This window comes from Vicugna pacos, chromosome 10, assembly GCF_048564905.1.
Source record: "Vicugna pacos chromosome 10, VicPac4, whole genome shotgun sequence".
Classification (NCBI taxonomy): Eukaryota; Metazoa; Chordata; class Mammalia; order Artiodactyla; family Camelidae; genus Vicugna; species Vicugna pacos.
The window spans coordinates 12004738-12025056 of record NC_132996.1 but is presented as its reverse complement, the minus strand read 5'-3'; the positions used below and the strand labels follow the sequence as shown (position 1 = coordinate 12025056).

At 41.3% G+C, this 20319-nt stretch overlaps 1 protein-coding gene across 6 annotated transcripts in view; it reads left to right on the top strand.

Moving 5' to 3' along the window:
* Positions 1 to 20319, top strand: part of DEUP1 (deuterosome assembly protein 1) — an 89819-nt gene that overhangs the window by 409 nt on the left and 69091 nt on the right. For 5 of the 6 annotated variants that reach the window (XM_072969014.1, XM_072969013.1, XM_072969012.1 and 2 more), the window contains exons 2-4: positions 1526 to 1592; positions 16003 to 16174; positions 17749 to 17844. In XM_072969014.1, the coding sequence (XP_072825115.1) occupies positions 1552 to 1592; positions 16003 to 16174; positions 17749 to 17844 (309 nt within the window). In that variant the 5' untranslated portion in view covers positions 1526 to 1551. Of the gene's footprint in view, positions 1 to 198; positions 355 to 1525; positions 1593 to 16002; positions 16175 to 17748; positions 17845 to 20319 lie in introns of those variants that run through there. The other variant, XM_072969011.1, reaches the window with a different exon arrangement.

Sequence of the window (20319 nt, the reverse complement as noted above, 5' to 3'; positions counted from 1 at the left end):
GAATGTGGTCTCGGGGAACCCTCGGTCTAGTGAGCAGACACTAGGCGCACAACAGCGGGACGGCGAGGACCTGGGAAGCCCCTCGAGGCCGCGCCGCCCCGCCCATCCCCCACCCGACCCCGGCGGCGGCGAGTTCCGCCGCGTCTCCGTGGCAACCGGCGGCGGCGCGACGGCCGGCGGCGGGCGGGGAGGCAGAGGCCGTAACCGCCTCGGAGGCCGCGCGGCGGGCGGGCCCTGGCGGCGGGAGCGCGGCGGCGGGTGGCGGGGCCCCTCGGGGCGGGCCAGGCTGGCGGTGACCCCGGCGTTCCTACTCCTGGGGCTTCAGACCTCTCGGGATAGCGCGGCGCGGCGCAGGTAATCCGCCCCGGCCTCCCCGGAGCCGCCCCGCCCCCGTCCCTCTCCCTCGCCCTTCAGCCGGGTGTGCCCGAGAGGGGAGGGGACCCCACCACACCTGCTGGTCCGCGGAGGCTGGCCCTGGACCCCGCGCGGGGTCGGCGGGGGCCCCGGGGCGCGGGGCGCGGGGCGCGCGGAGGGTGGAGAGAGGCCCCGACGGACCTTGCAGAATCCAGAGGAGCGATTCTCCCTAAATCAGAAGGTCTAGTTCTAGTTGTGTGGCCTTGGGCAAGTCAGATGGCTCGCCTGTGCCTCAGTTTCCCTGGTGTTAAAGTGAGGGATTTGAGAACCTACAAAACCTGTTCATCCGTCCGTTCTGCTCAAGTTTTCGTTCCGGGTTCCCGCCCCTCGCCCTTCTGCTCCACACGCAATTCCAGGGCTCTTAAATCCCTTGGATTTGAGAGTGACCTAAGCCTGCGAGTCTTCCTCCTCTTTCTGCTGTCTTGAATGCTATTTAATCGACTTTTATTCAGTAATTCAGAGGAGTTTTAGCCCTTTTCAATACTTGTCCATTTGTCCTCATAGATTATTTTTTAATTAAAATTTTGTTGCTGGGAAAATCATTTTTTTTACTTTAAGCAAGCACTAACATCCCGATTTTGTCGAAAGAGTGAGCAGGTGCCCACAGAGCCACTGAGGAATTATCAGATTTCTATTTTTAAGCAATTCTTAGCTTTTTTGTCCTAAATCTCATGGTATAGTCTAACCAAACCCAGATAGAGTCAAAGAAAGTTCGTTCAAATAAAGGCCGAGTTCAAGGGGATCCACAGGGAAGGAAAGCTTGAGAATATTTAACTGGGACTCCTCTGGAGTAGGAATTCTTTTACTTATCTCATGTACTGAGCACTTTGCAAAGTACCTGGCACCAAGCTGTTGCTCAGTAGATAGTGAAAGACTGTTCATTTCAGTCGGTACCACCTATTTCAACTTATCACCAAGCCAAGGTCATAAATGCATGATGGAACACACACCCCCAAAAAGTGTGCAAGTTTCTACATTTTGTGGAACCAAGAGCTACTACACTCAGAAAAACTCCTGTAATACCATGGTTTGCCAGTAGCAAAATTTTCTTGTTTTGTAGGTTAACACATGTAAACATTTTAGGAATCTAGATCATTTTTCTCCCTCACAGATTGAAAATCAAGAAATACAAACCAGATGCAGCAGTTTCTTGACATGGAGAACAATAATACAATGGGGTAAGTGCTAAGAAATTTCTTTTTAATAAGTTGGTACTTTACTGTGCCAAAATTCCTGATGATGTGTGAATTTTAAACTAATAACAGAAGGATATACCAATTATTTGTGATGAGATTGAGGGAAAATTCCGATACCTTTAAGAATCTGTATTTTTGAGTCTTTCCAATTTTGACTATGGATCTGCACTTGAAATCACCATTTTCCAACTTTTCAGTGAGTTTTCCCCATGATTTAGGGTCATGGATGCCCTTATAGGCCTCATGTGCTCTTGTGTTTCCACAGTGCAGGAGCTCCTGGCCAGCTGGCTCCTTTTCTCTGCACCAAGTGCCCAAGCATCCTTCCAGACTTGCCCTTGAGGCTGAAACTTAAACATAGCCTCAAAACAGCAACAAGAACTGGGTATTTTACCAAAAGTTTCAGGAAGTGATGGGGAATAGAATTTGTATAGCATTTGCCATTGTAAAAGATAAATTTTTTTTTAAACAAATATCTGTTTCCCTGCCCCTTTCCTGCTACCAGCACCACAAAGGTTTCTCTTCCTACTGTTTCATTAGCCAGCTGGCCACTGGCTGACCCCAAGCTTGGGGCAGTGGAGGGTGGGGAGTGAGGGGGAGTGGAGAAGGCAGGGGAGGACTCTGGGAAGAAGTGGTACTATAGTGCCTAATGTTGACTGTGACTGACTTTGGCGCAAGTGCAACCACTCCCGGTATCTCACTTTCAGTTACTCTGCTCAGACCGTGACTTTTGACATCAGGCTAAAGGGAAGCTGCTCAAGTCTGGATAAGAATAGCTTTTAAACTCCTACTGCATACTCCTCACAACAGCCTGCTAGGTGTCATTTTCATTTTACAACTAAGAAAATTGAACATATTAGTTACAGTATAGTCTAAGTTCTTGTAACCAAGAGACTCCCCAGTACAGGGGTTTAATAAGATTAAAGTGTATTTCTGTTTCATGCACAAGTCCAGAGATGAGCAGACAAGGGCTGGTAGGGCAGCTCTGCCATCCTCGCTACATGGTTTCCAGCTCTGGCCAAAGTGATTGCTTCAGCTCCCACCATCAGGACTGTGCTCCTGCCAGAGGGAAGGGGGAGGGGCGGGATGAGAGAGTAAGACTGTTCCTATTAGGAGTATGACCTGGGAGTGACAAGCTTTGCTTCTGTTCATAGCCCATTAGCCAGAACTTAGCCACAGGGCAAGAGCTAGCTGCAAGGAAGGCTGAGAAATGTGGTCTCTAACTGGGCAGCCATATGCCCAGCTAAAGCTTAGAGGTACTGTAATAAGAAGAATGGATGTTGGTGGACAGCTTCTGTCATACTGAGTTCAGAAAGGCAGAAAGAGAGAGAAATAAAGCAGGAACTGGCCCCAGAATATACAACTGGTTAGTGGAGGAGGTAGCATTTGAGTTCAGATGTCTAGCTCTAAACCCAGCATTCTTTGCTACATTGGAAAAGGATGGCAAAAAGATGTGAGGGGCAGCCTGCCTAGTATGTGTAACAGAGCCAGGGTGGGATTCTGGATTGAGCAGATGTCAGGTCCCAGGTGTGATGATGGCACTAAGGGTTAAGATGCAGATTGAAGATCTTGAACCTCAGGGTGGGTACCAGATATCACTTCACTCTTACAAATCTGAGGCCAAGGAGACTGCTGTTTCTCTTCATGCATTCATTTGGGGAAAATTGTGGCGTACTGAACGTATGCCAGGCACAGCACTAAGCTCTATGACTCACACAAAGACCATTAAGAAACGGACCTTAAAGAACTGAGAATTTAGTGGGGGAACCATAGAGATTGTTTGGTACAACATAATTACAAGCCAGAGTGAATGAGAATTTCGGAGTGAGAGGCTTCCATGAGGAACCCACCACTCACCGCAACAGACATGGGACCAGACCTTGTCGACCGTGGTCTCCAAAGCATGGAGAGCCAGGTTGGCTTTGCCTCTGTCCCAAGCACTACTGAGTAATATCTAGATCATGAAGATAATAAAATCTCATTTGTGAGGGATTTGTTATGTTCTTATCAAACTGTGTCACCGACATACACAGTAACGTTTTGTGGAGCAACCTTCATTTAATAAATATTTATCCAAAGTCTACAATGAGCCATTCATTCGTCTAAGCACCAAGACAGCAGTAAACAAAACAGACCACTCCCCCAAGGACTTTATATGTTAGTGGGAGAGACAGTGGGAGCTAAAAGCATGTTCCATATGGTAACATGAAGAAGAACAAAGCAGGCTAAGGGTGAGAGGAGTGTGGATGGGGAGGTCAAACAAGGAATCCCTGGTAAGGCAGTGTTCGAACAGAGGTTAGTCTGGGAGAAGAAAGTTCCAGACAGCAGGGACAAAGGTGCAGAGGCCTCCAGTAGGAGCTTTTACACAGCGCATTCATGATGTGGTGAATCACTGTTCTCTGACATCTGGGTTATAACAGGGTATGAGTTTTATTTATCCCAGATTCCTCCCAGTTTTTGAAATGGTCATATTTAAGTGAGTTTGTCCTTTTCACTTGTTTTTAGAATGTGTGCCCAGAACGTAAATAATTACAGAATGAACAAATGATCTACTTTTATTGGCCTTTTTAAGAGAACCATGTCTGCATTTTGCTTTGTTTTCTGTTATTCATGAATTTCTACTCATTTATTTGTCCTTTTACGTTTTATTTTACTTATCTTGTTCTGATTTTTGAGTTGAAAGATACGGTTCAGTTATTTCCATGATTTCTGGACTTCATAGTTTCTTAAAATAACAGAAGCATTTAAAGCTAAAGTTCCTCTTGGGCTCAGCTTTGCTGCAGGTCGTAGGATTAGTGTTCCCACTCTCATTTTCTAAATTATCTATTGTTTCAACTTTGATTTCCTCTTTGACTCAAGAGGCATTTAGGAGATGTAACTTCCAGGGGAGTTTAATTATCTTTTTATTATTACTTTCTAATCCCCCTACATCCACGGTCATAGAATATAACCTATATGATAATTCAGTTTCATTAAGATTATTCTTGTGATCTGTCACATGATTAACTTTTATAAAAGTCTTTGGACATTTGAAAACAAATGTTTATTCTCTTTTGGTTAAGTAAAAAGGTTAAAAAGGTTATACATATATAATCAAACTGTTTTACTTATTATTATTATGTTCAAATTATGCTTTTGAAATACATTATTACCTTATATTTTGTCTACTTGATCTGTCAAATTTTAAGAAAGCGCTTTACTGTAATTATGATTTTTGTCCAATTCTTATATTTCGAGCAGTTTTTGTTTTATGTATTTCAGTGTTCTGTTGCTCAGTATGTTGAGGCACATGGGTATTTTATCTTCTTGGCATATTATATGATTTGGCTTTATAAAGTATCTCACAAGCGTGAGTGTTTCTGTTCGAGTTCTGCTTTGCCTGATATTGATATTGCCATCGCTGTTTTCTTTTTACTTGCTTTGGTCTATAATAGCCTTGTTCATCTCTTTTGTAAAGGAAAATATTCAGTCTTTTCCTTCCTATGTAGGGAAAGATCCAGTTCTTTCCTACTATGTCTTTCCTCCCCCTGTCTCCTTTACCTTCTCTGAGAACACTTCACTTCTGACACTTCTGGTCACCAAACATGTGGAGGTTTTTTTTTTTTTCCCTCCACCAAGCAATTCTCCAGAACACCAGCTAGGTGTCCTGCAATTCAACTCATTTCTGACACTGTCTACCCAGAGATAGCTCAGGTCTCACCGGTTGAGGGCTCGGACCCAAAAGACTGCCCGCCACCCTCTTCAGACCCAAGTCGCAAGCCCATGTTGTCACCTGTACTTCTGACCAACCAGTTCTATAGATGGGAGGCTCCAAGGACCCTCTCCTTGGATTTGATTAATTTGTTGGAGTAGCTCACAGAACTCAGGGAAACACTTAAACTTTGAACTCTGACTTTTATGTAGCTTATTAAAGGATACAGATGGGTATCAGATGGAAAGGATGCCGAGGGCAAGGTGTGTGGGAAGGGGCACACCTCCTCCCAGCACCTCCGCATGTTCACCAACCCAGAAGCTCTCGAAACCCCACACTTTGGGGATTTTTATAGAGGCTTCATCGTGTAGGCATGATTGATCATTAACTCCATTTTCAGCCCTAGAACATCTGTATCTTTTTCTTTTTTCTCATAATGTCCATTACTGTCTTTGTGCTGTAACTTCTGGAGGAGCTTCTTCTTCTGGAGGAAGTTCTGTGACGTTGACGGGTCACTCCAGTGTACCTGGGCAAGGCTTGTTGGTTAGGGGTCTTCACTGTCTGGTCATCAGGCCAGAGAAAATGAAGCATTTTCTCATTTTCATTTCAGCAGTGATTACATTCTTTTTTTTTTATTTCTCCCACTGAGATCTTTAGTATTGGCAGCCATGTTTTTATCTCCAAGAACTCCTTTTTTGTTATGTTTATTTTGTTGTTCCTTTTACATAGTAAATTGCTTTTATTTATCAATGCACTAAACCGTTGACTCTTATTAAAAATATGAATGAGAAGGGTTTGAAATTATCTCTTGCTCCTTATATTAACTTCTTTATAGTCAGTCCATTCTGTGGGCGTGGCTCTGGTATATTTCTTCACACCCTTCAATCTGTGCCTCTTTCCAAACCCCAACAACTACTCCACCGCCCTGCCTTTCTCCTAGAGTAGCCTCCACTACTCTACTTTATTATTTATTTTTTATTTTATTTTTTTTGTTGGGGGTGTTAATTAGGTATTTATTTATATGGAGGTACTGGGGATTGAACCCAGGGCCTCGTGCATGCTCAGCACATGGTCTGCCACTGAGCTGCACCCTCCCCAAGCCTCCACTACTGTAGAAGAGAAATCAGCCCACTAACTACAGTGCAGCTGCAGCTCCACGAGGGCTCAGCTTAACCACCAGCCAATTTAAGATTATGTTTAAAGCTTATGTTTGATAAACTTATCTCTGAAGGTCATTTCTAAATAAGAATCCCACAAGTGTATTGAGTAATGCTAAGGTTAAGAAAACATATACGTAGAATCCCAAAATGCCTGAATTCTGAAGTGTTATTTTGAAGAGTGTCATTTTCCTTGTATAAATGCACATATGATGGATTTCTTCTTTAAAATATCTTTTCTAACTGAAAAAGAAAATTCATCTAGATTTTCCTTTACTTAGTTATACATGTATGTAGTTTTAAAAGTAATTTGACTCTTTATCACTGTTACCAAAAACCCAGCGATCTCCTCTTCCCGCCCCAGCTTTCTACACCCCAAAACTGCTTTTGGTTCTTTTGGCTGATTCTTTTGGTATTTATCTCTGTATCTCAAAATAACATGCTTATATTGGTACTTTTTGATTTTTCAGTTTTGGGCATTATCTGTTGGCATCCACAATAGTTACTTTTCATGCCCCCACAACACACGCACACACTCTTCCCATTCCTCCCTTCTCCCAGTAGACCATGATTTTGTTTGGATCAGTATTCTGTTTGCCTTGTTATGACTTTATAAATAAATACTCTTCACCTCTGAGCTGTATAGGGTACTGTGATTACCTCTTCTTTCCTGTACATTTTGTTTTTCCTGGAGCCAACACCTCTAATATCTTAATTATACATTTTTTGAATTTTTCTTCTTTCTGCATAATTTTCTTTAAAAATGTCTTTCTGTTTATATTTGACCTAATTGTGTGAACTGCTTTCCTCAGATGTCTCTGACTGCTGACTGCTAGCTCCTGTTTAAGAGTAGTGGAGTCGAAAGCTGCCAGGAAGCTCCAGTGTGCAGGGGCATGGCTTGTTGGCAGGGGACTTCACGGCTGGTCATCAGGCCGGTCAGTCACTTTCTGTCTCTGGCTGGTCAGATTCCAGAGAACACGATCTTGAATTCTCCTGCTTAGAGGGTATAAGTTGGGCTGCCAGTGCTCACTCCCTACTGCCAGAAATACCTAGTGGGTTGCTTCTTGGCTTTCTCCACTGCAGGTTCCCTTTTTTTTTCTGTCCTTGTAGGTTTAACCTTGTAGGTTAAAAATATTCCTTTGTTTTATTTTAATAGGATTTGGGAAGGGAGCAAAATGTGTATGTTCATCCATCTTCAACCGAGGTTTCATCTCTCCTGAATGATTTACTCTACTTTTTATTCTGTGATTGATAGCTTACTCATTGATCTTGTTCATAGACTCTTATCAAATCCTTCCTACAAATCTAGGTACTGCCACATGATCTGTGAATTTTTTTTATCTGCTGTGAAAGTCATATTTTCAAAGAACCAAAGCAGGTGAACATTAAAGCGTAACTTCTCACATCTGAATTCAGAAAAGTCCTTTAAAGCAGTACTCTTCTATGTGTACAACTTTCTTAACCTTTATCCTTTCCCTCTGAGACATATTAATTGATAATCACAACTTTACTTACCTGCTTCTTATGAGTTAAATACAGTTTTAATTATTGTTTGTAAAAAAATTCTAATATAAGTCAATATATATTGGTAGTTTAATAAATTGTAGTCATGTATTATTTTTGCTCATTGAAAATTCTTTTTAATTTGATTGATTCTCGTGCGATATGAATGATCCAGACTGTACCTCATTATTATCCCTCCATCATGCTTTGTCCCCCACAAAACACACATACTCCTCTCCAGAGTAATCAAATTTAACAAGCTAGACTCTTGTCTCTGAAGGAACAGTGAAGTGGACCTGGGGTAAAATTCTAATATTTCACACTTTGAAGGTAGAACCTGAAACGTTAACACAGTGCTGAGTGATGGTAGGAATTTAGTGGGTGATTTTAAAAGGAGGGAAAGACACTAGGAAGAAAGGGGAGGTAAAGGATAGAGGGAAGGAGGGAGGAAGAGGAGGAGGAAAGAAAGGAAGGGAAAGATTCCTTTGAAAGACATGTTAAGCTGCTACCAAGCTAAGGCAAAGATTAAAAATTACTTCTGTGTGAGATACATTTGCTCATACATTTTCCAAGAGAATGTTTATAAAAGGTTAGTTGTATTAGTTACAAGTTACATTTTAAAAAGGGAGAGAAAAGCCGTGAAATGTCTAAATGTAGGCAGGCACAGCAGGGCACAGGCACACTCAGCCTGACCTGTGCTCCAGGTGCTCGGTGGTCTGGCACCTTGGAACTACCTGGAACAGCTGCGAGTGTCTTGTCAGAGCCCTCGTGAAACAGAGAAGTGCCAAACAAGGAAGACTGTGGGAACAGGAGGACTTCATTAGTCCTCTCCCCAGGAAAAAAGTGGTCTCATTGGACATCAGTTAATGTAAAAGCTATTCCTTCCTTGAACTAAACTCAAAAAGCAAAAAAAAAAAAAAAAAAAAAAAAAGGAGAAATAAATGCAAAAATAGACGCAAGGAAAGTGGTGATACAAGTACCCGTGGCAGTAGGTACGCTCAGAAGGTCATCCAGTAACACTGTAGGCCAGTGGGTTCTTGGGCCCCAGCTCTGTTGAGCAGTGTTTGTCTTCCCCCCGTCCTGCCCCAGGGACCAGCACAGTGCCTGACACTGGGAAGTGTGCTGTCATTGTTTTTGGAATGAATGAATTAACTGTAAGAATGACGGCCAGTAAAAGGGAACAGAGTTTCAAACCACAGGAACATCAGATACAAAGACCAAATTCAAAGGACCAGACGAATGGAGTCAAAAGTTCAAAATTATCTATAAATGAGGTTGTACGGGAAACAAGGTGTGAAAAATACAGAATCCAGGACAGTCATTATAGATGCATTTGAGGTGTCGAGGGCTCACCTTTTAAACTGGGGGAGTGTGCGGTTCCTGATTACGTAGGAATGGCTTCAAGGGCCGGAGACAAGGTGGACTGGGGCCTGCGTTTGAGGTGTCTCTGAGGGTGACATACTAAGACACACTGTTTCTGTCTTTTAATATTATTTAAATTAGGTTGTGTCTCGAAATCAATAGGTGAGTTTGACTATCATTATTTTTTTCTTCTAAAAGCTGTTATTAAGTTGTAGCTTCTTATAATAGGAAGTGTTATAGAGTGAGGGAAGCATGTTTCACATATTGCTGTACTAAAGCACGGGCGTACGTGGCATAGCTGCATATGGGAAATCCACTGGCGGAGTCTCGGTGCAAGGGAGTCACTGTTACCTGCACGGACGCTGAAGTGGACAAAAAGAGCCCGACAGAGCCGGGCGCGCTGTGGGATTGTGTGGTGAAATGGCTTCCACTTTTTCTCTAAGAATCTTATCATTTTCAAGTTAGGAATAGGAAAAAATTAAAGTTCAAGAATAGGGAAAAATTGGCAAATCAGCAGAACAGCTGACTCACAAAGACAGCTGGTCCGAGTACCAAGACAGTCTGTACCCATTCGTGTTGGAAACTGAAGTGGGACATGAGGCACGATTGATGCTGTGGCCCAGGGGCCCCAGAATATCCAGATCTCGCCTCAGGTTACAGACAGTCCCAGGGGAGATACATAGACAGTTACAATGGTAAAGAAAAGCAGAACACATTGAGTGATAAATGATAACCAGGCCACCCGCTCACACCGTGTCCGTGCCTGCCCTCTCAGCCGTGGTGGTGTTGGCAGAGGGCCAGTGGGGAGCCTGAACCCCCCTTCACCCAGCAGTAGTGGGAAGTCCCTTCTCTCCACTATTAGCAGAGGCTTAGTCAAGAGCGTGGATTTCCACTGCGGCCGGGCAGTAACGAGGCAGCACCCCATTTCTCTGACGGTGCGTTCTCAGAAAAGTCGTGCCAAAACAGAGTTTATGTAAGATCCAGGGTCTCATACCACAATACCAGACAGATTAGGGTTTTTATTTTTCTGGAGGTTGGCTGTTCAAAGCCGACACTGTGGCTATACCGTGCCATGGAGCTTACAGTGGAGTGGAGGCGGGCACAGATTATAACAGATAAACAAGTATATGTCCCATCAGGGGGGTGGTGATACCTGCTTTGAAGAAAAATTAAGCAGGCTATGGGAGCAAAGGTTTACAGAGTAAACCTGACAAGGTAACATTTGAAGAAAGACCTATGGAAAGTGAGGGCTCTCTTCATATGGCTACCCTGGGGAATGGCATTCCAGGCAGAGGAAATAGCAAAAGCGCAGGTTCTGAAGCAGGAACATGCATACGTTTTCAAGGAACAAAAAAGGCCACTGTGTTTAGAAAGGAGGAGCCAGGAGGAAGGTGGGAGGTGGTGATGGCAGAGAGGCAAAGAGAACCGAGTCCTGTAGGGCCTTGCAGACCTTGGTAAAGGCTTTAGATTTCACTGTGTAGAAGGGTGGGGGGCTGTCACTGGAAGGCTTTGAGCATAGCAGTGACATTTTCTAACACAGTTTTGAGAGGCTCATTCTGGTCGCTACATGAAAATAGACCATAGCAAGGCAAGGGCAGAAAAGACAGACAAACTGAGCATAATTCAAGTGGGAGATGGCCATGGTTGGGACCAGGGTGGTAGAAATAGGTCTAAGAAATGGGCCTGTTGTGACAGAAGAGCTGATAATACTTAGGAGACCATAGATTGGTTGTGGGGTGTGCAAGGAGAGAAGCAAAGGTTGATCCAAAGGCTTTTGGTCCACTGGCTGCAAGGATAAGATTGCCACATCAAAATAAGGAAGACTGGAGAGAAGGCAAGCCTGTTTGCGATGCCTGTCACACATCCAAGGGAAGCTCAAATGATCAGCTGTTTCTACAAGTCTAGATGTGTCTTTCTGCTTCATCACCCTCAGTATGTGGCTTTATTGTTTGTTGTCACCTAATGATTGCAAGATGGTTAAACCACCTCCAGCATCACATCTGCCTTCCAGGAAGGGAGCAGAGGAAGGGCAATGGGTAAAAACAAAAGAGTGTGTGTGAGCATTTTATTTGGGATTCCTGTGGAAGCCAAAGCCCTGAAACAAGGATTTGGATACAAGTAATTTATTTGGGAGATGAAACTGCTATATGACAAACTTGCTGGCTTGAAACAACCGAAGCTTATTCACTTACAGTTCTGGGGTCCAGAAGTCCGAAATCAGTAACACTGGCCCCAAATCAAGTTGTCAGCAGGGTTTTGTTCCCTCCAGGTGCTTGAGGGGAGAATCTGCTCCTTGCTTCTTCCAGCTTCTGGTGACTGCCAGCATTCCTTGGCTTGTGGCTGCACCATTCTGATCTTTAAGGCTGCATCTTCACATCTGTCTCGTTCATATTCCCTTCTCCTGTGTGTATCAAATTTCCGTCTGCCTCTTTCTTAGGACCCACCCAGGTAATCTAGGATAATCTCCCCATCTCAAGACCCTTAATTTATACAAAGAACTTTCTTCCAAAGAAAATAACATTTACAAGTTCCAGGGAACTTGTTCTTTGGGGGCCATTTTCCCATCTATCATCTATGGGAATGGAGAGGTGAAATAAGGAAGAGCAAGATACCAAACCAGCTACCGCAGGGGGTGACTGGGGTGAAATTCTGATGGGAAACTCTGGAACCCAGTATAAGCCACACCCCTCAGTTATCCCATCCATGGAGCAAGTGAGTCTACACCAATAACTGATGATCATTGGTTGAAGTTTGCTCCTGGGAGGATTCAGTTCCATGTCACTTCTGGCCTATCACACAGGTGGCAAAGAGGACTCCAGTAGCAAGAGAAGACACTCAAAGAAGTGCAGGTCCTGTCCACTGGCAATCAGGCCGAGCGCCCTGAAGTGGTATTGTGAGGGTATGTAGGATGCCAGTGGCAGCTGCTGTGGCTTTCCTTTCAATAGCTTCATGGCAACTTCTGTTTACATGTCACAGGCCAGATTTTGTCACATGGCTATGCCTAGCACCACGGGAGCCTGGGAAATGCAGCTGTGTTTTTAGCTGGACACATTTCCACAGTGAATAACATCAGAGATCTGTTGGTTTGGAAGAAAAGAAAGATGGATGTTGAGTAGACAACTAGCCACATAGGAGATAATAATGGAAGCAGGAAGGTGATGAGGATGATTCAGACCAGGATTTTGTCACTGGATATGGTGAGAAGTGGTCAGAATGTAGGATATTTATTGGAGGCAGTGCCAGTAGGACTGTTGTTCTGGGGTTTGAAGGAGACACAAATCTAGGATCATGAAGGGTTTTAATCTTAAGCAACTGTAGCACTGGTGCCAATTAAGGAGATGGAGTGGACTGGAGTGGGAGCAGGTTTGTGGTGCTGGGAGTCGAGCACTGCTTTGAACTTGTGAAGATTGAGATGCCTTTGGACATGCCCTGGGAACGTCAGTGTGGAATAAGTAGTTGGTTTCAGAAATCTGGAGCTCGGGAGCTCAGACTGAAGATGCAGATTTGGAAGTTACCAGAACAAGCTGGCATTAGAAGGTTCATTAGAAATTTCCAACATTTAGGGAACAGTGTATTTCTTAGTTTTCTAGCCGTGGAAAAACGGATTATATCAGTGTTTGCCTAATTCTTTGCTGTTTGTATCCAGAGAAATAAATAGCCGGCTGTAGTTTTAAATAGGAAAAGGGTAAAACATCTATCCTCCCATGTGCTAGCACTGCAGTCTCTCATCAAATAGACTTTTGGCAGGAGGGCATTGTAATTGCCTTAGGGACTGGCTTATAGAGTCCAAGCTAATGCCTGTGTTATTAAACATTTGTTTGTTATTAATTATATTATATGTTTCAGTGTATTAATATGAAGTAATTTTTCAGGTATGTAAGTTTGTGAGTATAATGAAATTATTTATACGTCTAGATAATTGTAAAAATCCCCCTGAAGAAAGAGAATCAGTGCTTGCTAGTGTTTCACTATCTCTTTACCTCATTTGATCTGTGAACCAAGATGTTACTCACAATGTGAATAGTTATGGAAAAGTTTCAAGAAAAAGTTTATCTGTGGTGTAGGTTTTTTAGTAGAACTTTCTTTTATTTTAGAACATAAAAAATGAGATTTTAAATTTGTATGTACCTAGAATTCTGATAAAACATTGATAGAGACTTGGAAGCTATGACATTACATTTTCTTTCTATAAATGTCCTTCCTTGATAATTATGATGAAGGCTTTAGAGTAAGGCCTTTATAAGTACATTTAAGCATGCTTTACTGGAATAATGGGATTTATAGTTCTGCATCCCAACATTAAGCTTACCACAAATGAAAGAGATGAATGGACTGAAAATATGAGCCACCATTCAAATAATGCAGTAAAAATAGTCATTGCAGTGCTGCTGTGTCAGCAAACATAGTGATGATGGGAAATAACATTTTTTGGACAAAAAAATAGTGCCTGAGAAATATCTACTTTTAGCTCTAATTCAGTAATTAGGCTGGATGACCTCTTGACAGTGATACTGCAAAATAGATTACAGACTTTGACATACACTGCAATCCCCTGATGCCTTTGATACCAGTGGAGAATCTGGTCTCTGCCCTAGACTTGCTGAATCTGATCAGTTGGGTATGATGGATGATTCTATGCAAACACTGAATGGGTAGTTGGACTGGAAAACCTGTAAAAGTCCTCCCACCCTGAAGTGTAAAAGTCTGGCTTTTGTATAGCCAGGAAATAAACCATTCATTCATTTGCTTGACAGTATTGAGTAGCTCATATTATGCCACACTCCACTTTAGTCCTATATTTTAATTCCATTAGCACAGTACATTCCTATATGCCAAGAAGATAGCAATGGAAAAACTCACTTGTTCACTCTTCAAGGGTGTACTGAGCAGCTGCTGTGTGCTAAGCCCTGGTCAGATAGACTGATACAATCCGTTTTCTTTCAGAGCTAACACGAGCAGAAAAAAAATAGACAAAATGTATTTACAGTAAAGGGTAATGTATGTTGTTATAAAAAAGAATGTGTGAAAACCATTCCTTTTGTTCTGCTGTTTTTCCCCACATCAGAAACCTCAATTAAAAGGCAATCAAGTTATTTATAGGAATTAGTGCTTCCTTTTCTCAGGTTTGTTTAGGTTTCAAGTAAAAATTGAGCACCTTTGGGCCTTAGCCCAGGAATGCTAGAAAGACTTCAGAATGGCACTTTGTACTTAAAACCTCTCTGATGTCAAACCTGCTGAATCTGCTGTTGAATAAACCAAAGGGACATTCCTTGTTCAGTTTGCCTCTGGGTGTTTTAGAAAGTGATTCTGGAAATTCTGAGTTCTTCGAGTTCAAATACCTGTTTCTAACCTTACCACAATTCAGCTAACTTGTACTGCATTCTGTAAGCAAGTTCTTATTCGAAACACCATGTCCTGCTGTGTGGTATACAGGAAGGTGCTTAATTAAGATATGAAGCAACTGCCTAGAATCTAGTTCTGGCTCTTCCACTAATTAATATGTGACCTTGATGTCTCTCTGTACGTCAGTTTTTTCAAAATGCCAAATGATTCTTAATTAGCCCTAAAATTCTGATTTGGTGAAGCTAAGTGGAGGAAATGATGTCATTTTACACCTGCTTCTCCTGCCTTCCTCCCAGCTACACAAATACATCAGAAGCCCCATCACCACCGTTGAATGGATACTGAAATAACTTGCTTTTCTAATCTGAACACTTGTGTGTTCCTTAGGCTGAAGTCTGAGGCTTCAACATCTACCTGCTTGTCCAGTCTGAGTGCCTAGACTTATACCAGGTCCTCGGGGAAGGCTTCAGCTTCTTTGAAGGAGAACCCTGCCTGGGAGCACCCAGCAACCTCACCAACTCTCAGTCACTACAATTCTAGTCATCACCAAGGGTCTTATTTCAAATACAGTAGACCTTCTTAGACCCAAGATGTTGCCACCTATCTGACTAGTGGTATCTCCATTGTCTAAAACCTAATATGAGTCTGCCCACCCCTGACCAGTTAGATTCCTTCCAAAACGACACCACCAGCCAGATCATGCCAAGTCTCTCTACTGGAAAGGCAGCAGTGTAGCCCAGGTGTAGTACCTTTGAATCTGGTCCTACCTGGCCTGGCCTTGCTCCCCTGTCCCTGGCAGGCACGGCTGAAGCCCCAGGTTGCCTGCTGTCAAACCTCCTTCAGTTATGATAAACATAGGATATGTGTATTTACATGTAAGAGCATGGGGTCCTTTTTCATAATTAGAATTTCCCTTATAATTATCTCACTCTAAAAATTATTATTGTTAAACTGTCTTTATTGTGGCCATATTTCTGACATAATTTATGCAACATTTTTTTTTCATTTTAGGACTCCCTTAAGTCAAAACTTTTGGGTCACATCAAAACTTTTTGCACATCATAAGAGAAATGAAGGCAGTGACTTTATCAACAAATTGCATTATATTATGGCAGCAACTATACTTTTAAAAATTAAAAAATATATACACTGTTAGCTCTGAAATTAGATTTTTAGTTTAAATTTAAAATATTAACCTCTTGTTTTTGGAAGTCTTCCTATTTAAATAAATGAACAATTTGAGGAAATGGTGATCAAGCTGTTCAAAGCAATATCATACTTTTTCTTGTCCTCACATTTTGCTCTTCTCAAATATATTTTCCTTTGCTACAATTGCCAGAGCTTCTCCTTGTGAGGCTGAGCTTCAGGAGTTAATGGAACAGATTGACATCATGGTAAGCAACAAGAAATTGGATTGGGAAAGGAAGATGCGAGCTCTGGAGACACGATTAGATCTTCGGGATCAAGAGTTGGCAAGTGCACAAACTTGTTTGGATCAGAAAGGTCAAGAGGTACTGCACAGATGTATTACTATGTTGGTAATTCCTTGGACTGTTTTTGTTAGGGAAGGTGATTAGATGTATTTATTTATTTATTTATTTATTTATTTATTTATTTATTTATTTATTTATTTATTTACTTTTAGAGGAGGTACAGGGGATTGAACCCAGGACCTTGTGTATGCTGAGAACGTGCTCTACTACTTGAGCTATATCCTCCCCCTTCTTCAGACTGTTATAAATAATATTTATTTTTCATTATATATACTTTTCATCAGGCATCAGCAATAGTATTTATTATGGCTTGAAATTCTTAGTGTGCCAAATGTGTTCTATCAAATAAGTGACAGGCAGAGCCTAAACCCACAGTAATTTGCCAGTGCAGACAGACGTACAATGTCAATGCCACCTAGGAAAGTAAAAAAACATTTAGTTTGTATGGGAAATAAATATTGTTTGCAAGCAGAGATGTTAGTGCTTTTGCTGCTGTAGAATCATAGCTGTGTCATCAAAGCTGTGTCTTTGGAGAAAGCGGAGTTCAGGAGTATTTGCCTCTTCTCATCTGCTAAAACAAAATCTTTCCAGAAAGAAGTGAAAAGTCAACCCTTGATTATAGGGAAGGAAAGGAAAGAATTCGTTGAAGGAGATGTGTGTATACTTGGGTGCCCACTTAGGACAAATGTCCTGGGCCCCCAAGAGGCCACTTATGGCCAAGCTGGTGATGGTAGCAGGAGGTCTAAGTGCTCTCGGGCCTGCAGGGGACTTAAGGAAAACCATATGCTTCACCTAAAATACACTTTGGTGTCTGCATTTTTCTTTGGGCAAGGCATAAGATGAGGTTTACTGAGGTTTCATGTACTAAATGAAACATCATCAGTCAATTTGTTCAGCAGCTGTTTTTCTACCTCTGTTGGCTTCTCAGTGGAACTTAGCTTTTGGAATAGTTAACTGTGTTATTGTTTAGCCTGGTTAACTTAGTTATCAGCATCTGGTTTCCCTTCATAGTAGAGGCAGGTCATCAGATCTGGCATATACAAGGCACCAGTTTCTCACTTCTATACCTGTGATGACACAGATGTGCAAACAGGGGCCTCGTCTGCTTTTTAAGCAAATTCTGTAAGCCAGATGCCTAAGAACTCCTCCTTAGACAGTGTTCTTTTTCTTTTTAATTTGTTAGTTCTTATAAAAATGTAACACTTACTCCACAGTACCACTAAAGCAGAGCTCCCATTGAAGGCAGCAGCGCCTCAGATACAGGCGGGGGTGTAAGCAGAGGCCTCCCAAAAAGATAACGCAAAGTCAACTCCAGACCTCAAGTTAAAATGTGATGATGAGAGGGATCTTCCATCAGGCATCTACGCATCTACGCTGTACTGTCCTAATGTGTACCCAGCAGAATAGTGCTCGCAATGTTTGGTTTTTGTGAATTTAATTATTAATAAGTATTTTAAGATCCATAGGGCAAATATTTATTCTTGGTTTGGTATGGTGGTTTTATTTGAATTGCACTCCTCTTTTGCACACTTTCTGATTTTTATCAGGCAAAATTTTGAAAAAATCAAAATTAAATTTTATTCTTAATGCAGGTGGGGATACTTAGACAGAAGTTGGACAGTTTGGAAAAATGTAACTTAGCAATGACTCAGAATTACGAAGGACAACTACAAACCCTGAAAGCTCAAGTAAGGAGACTTATTACAACTTAATATCATATGTTTTGACCTATAAAATTGTATTAATTTTATCAAAATGAATTGTTTTTAATACGAGCAAAGGTTCTTGCATTTCAGCTACAAGTTATATATTTGGCCCTGTCTTTCATTGTTTTATGTATATTGATTTTGTCTCTTTTATTAGATTGTCAGCTCTGTATCCCTTTGACTGTTAGCACAGTGCAGACTAATGGCTTTCTGTTTATCAAGTGCCTTGTTAATTAATTATATCATAATAATTAGCTATGTGAACAACAACAACAAAATACTATCTTTTGTGGTCACTCCTCCCTAATGGGGATGTCCTTTCTGCTGTGGCAATTTAAAATATGGAGCTTTACTATTAGAAACTAGATCATTGAAAGAACAAAACTGTTCTTTATTACTTTGTTACTGGTAGGGCTGTTTGATAAACGGCAGGGCTTCTGCCCGTGTGATGAGAGGGATACTGACTTCTCTCTGATTTATCCCTGTATTATCCCCCCCACTGTGCTGGCAAGCAAAAGCTCTTCTCTTTCTTACCCACAGATAACATGTAGGGAAATAATCATCTGAGCATCTTAGGTCTGGTAGGTGCTATATCCTTGCTTAACTAAGTAGTTGAATCAGTGGGAAATACGGTTTGATTATGAAATTTTACTTTACAGCCAACTTTTTTGGGAGTGCAGAGATTTTATAAATAATAATGTAGTTAAAGGAGCCCAGGGTAGTTAAAGCTCCCTGTTAAGTATCTTTTTAAGAAGGTGATCAGCCATTGTGGTAGGAATATGAAACACTGGATGCCACTTAACAGGTGCGATCTTACAAGACTGGCTCTTAAGTCTCCCTAGACATTTTGCCTGCAAATTAAATAGCTGCTGCTAGATGGTTCCTTGAATTATGAAACTTTATATGGATTTTCCTAGCTAAGATTCTAAGTATTTTACACTTAAGTCAGTCAGCCTTGCTTTTTCTATAAAGATAAACCTCTAACATAGCAAAATAAATTTTTTTTCCATTTTCAGTTTTATTAGGTAGAATTATTACAATTTGACTTCACATATACATTATATTGCTTGTAAATACATATATAAAATATACTGCACACTTTTTTTAGTTTACATATGTGTACTGGTCATTGTTTCTAAGAACAGTTTAGAGCTTTAGGTTTTTAAACTTACATGGTTATCAAAGGAATAAAGCCAACCATAAAATAAGAATCAACAGAATGCGGTAATCCAATCATAAAGGACAGTCAAATGTGCTTACACATATTCAAGAAATCAATCATCTAAGTTATAAATAATAAGTAGTTCATTTGTGTCCTTATTTTTTTATTTTATTGTATTTTTTGGATTCCACATATAAGTGATATCATATGGCATTTTTCTTTTTCTTTCCGTCTCACTTCACTTAGAATGGTGATCTTCAGGTCCATCCATGTTGCTGCAAATGGCATTATGTTGTCGGTTTTTATGGCTGAGTAGTATTCCATTGTATAAATATACCACATCTTCTTTATCCAGTCATCTGTTGATGGACATTTGGGTTGTTTCCATGTCATAGCAACATAAGTATTGAATCACTATAATTGTTCAATATAAACAAAGAGGTCATGATCTGGAATTAGTCTGAAAAAAATACAGAAATCTAGATAGAAGTTAAGTACCATCTCTAAATTATAGTTAGCTAGCTCAGTTGCAGCTTGCCTAATCTTTAATTTCTGAAAAAAGAAATTAATTTTTTTTCATGTCTTTTGTTAAAAAGTTTGGGGCTTGTCTACACAGGCACAGAACAGTCATTTAATATAGGAATCCTTGCCATTTGATGCTTTGCGGTTTATTTTATTCCTTGGCTGCTGGCTAACCAACAAATATCCTTATGGAGATTTCACAAAAATTTGTTCTGTGCTCAAACACTGAGAGCTTAGGAAATGCTGTTCCCTCCTCTCCTGCTCGTGGACGTTCACAGTGCACAGCAGCAAAGTACGGCTGTGAGAAGTTCTGCTTTGAAGACATCCATCTAGCCTTTTTAATCCCTCATTTTTCAGACATGTTTGGCCATGGGACCTTTTTTATTGTTCAGACTAAAGCCAGCTATACTGAGCACAGCTACAGTGTAAACACTGTAAACAGGAGTTTGATAGAATGCACTTCGGAAACACCGTGTTGTTGACAGAACAGCCGTCTGCTTCCATCACAGTTTTCTGCTTCTCTTTTCTTCTCTGGTTAAGAGAAAGGAAGGAAGAGAGTTGAGGAGGGAGACCAGAAGAGAAGGAAGAGGAAAGGAGGGAAAAGACAGGAAAAGAAAAGTACTGTCTACTTGACTTGGTTTGCATAACAGCTAGTAATATGTCATTTTTCTAGCCTGAAGTTGATATTTGGTGACAGACTTACTGCTGCTAGCTCACTCTGTTGCATCCTTCTTTGAAATTCCTCATTGATTTACAACTTCATTTTCCTAGAA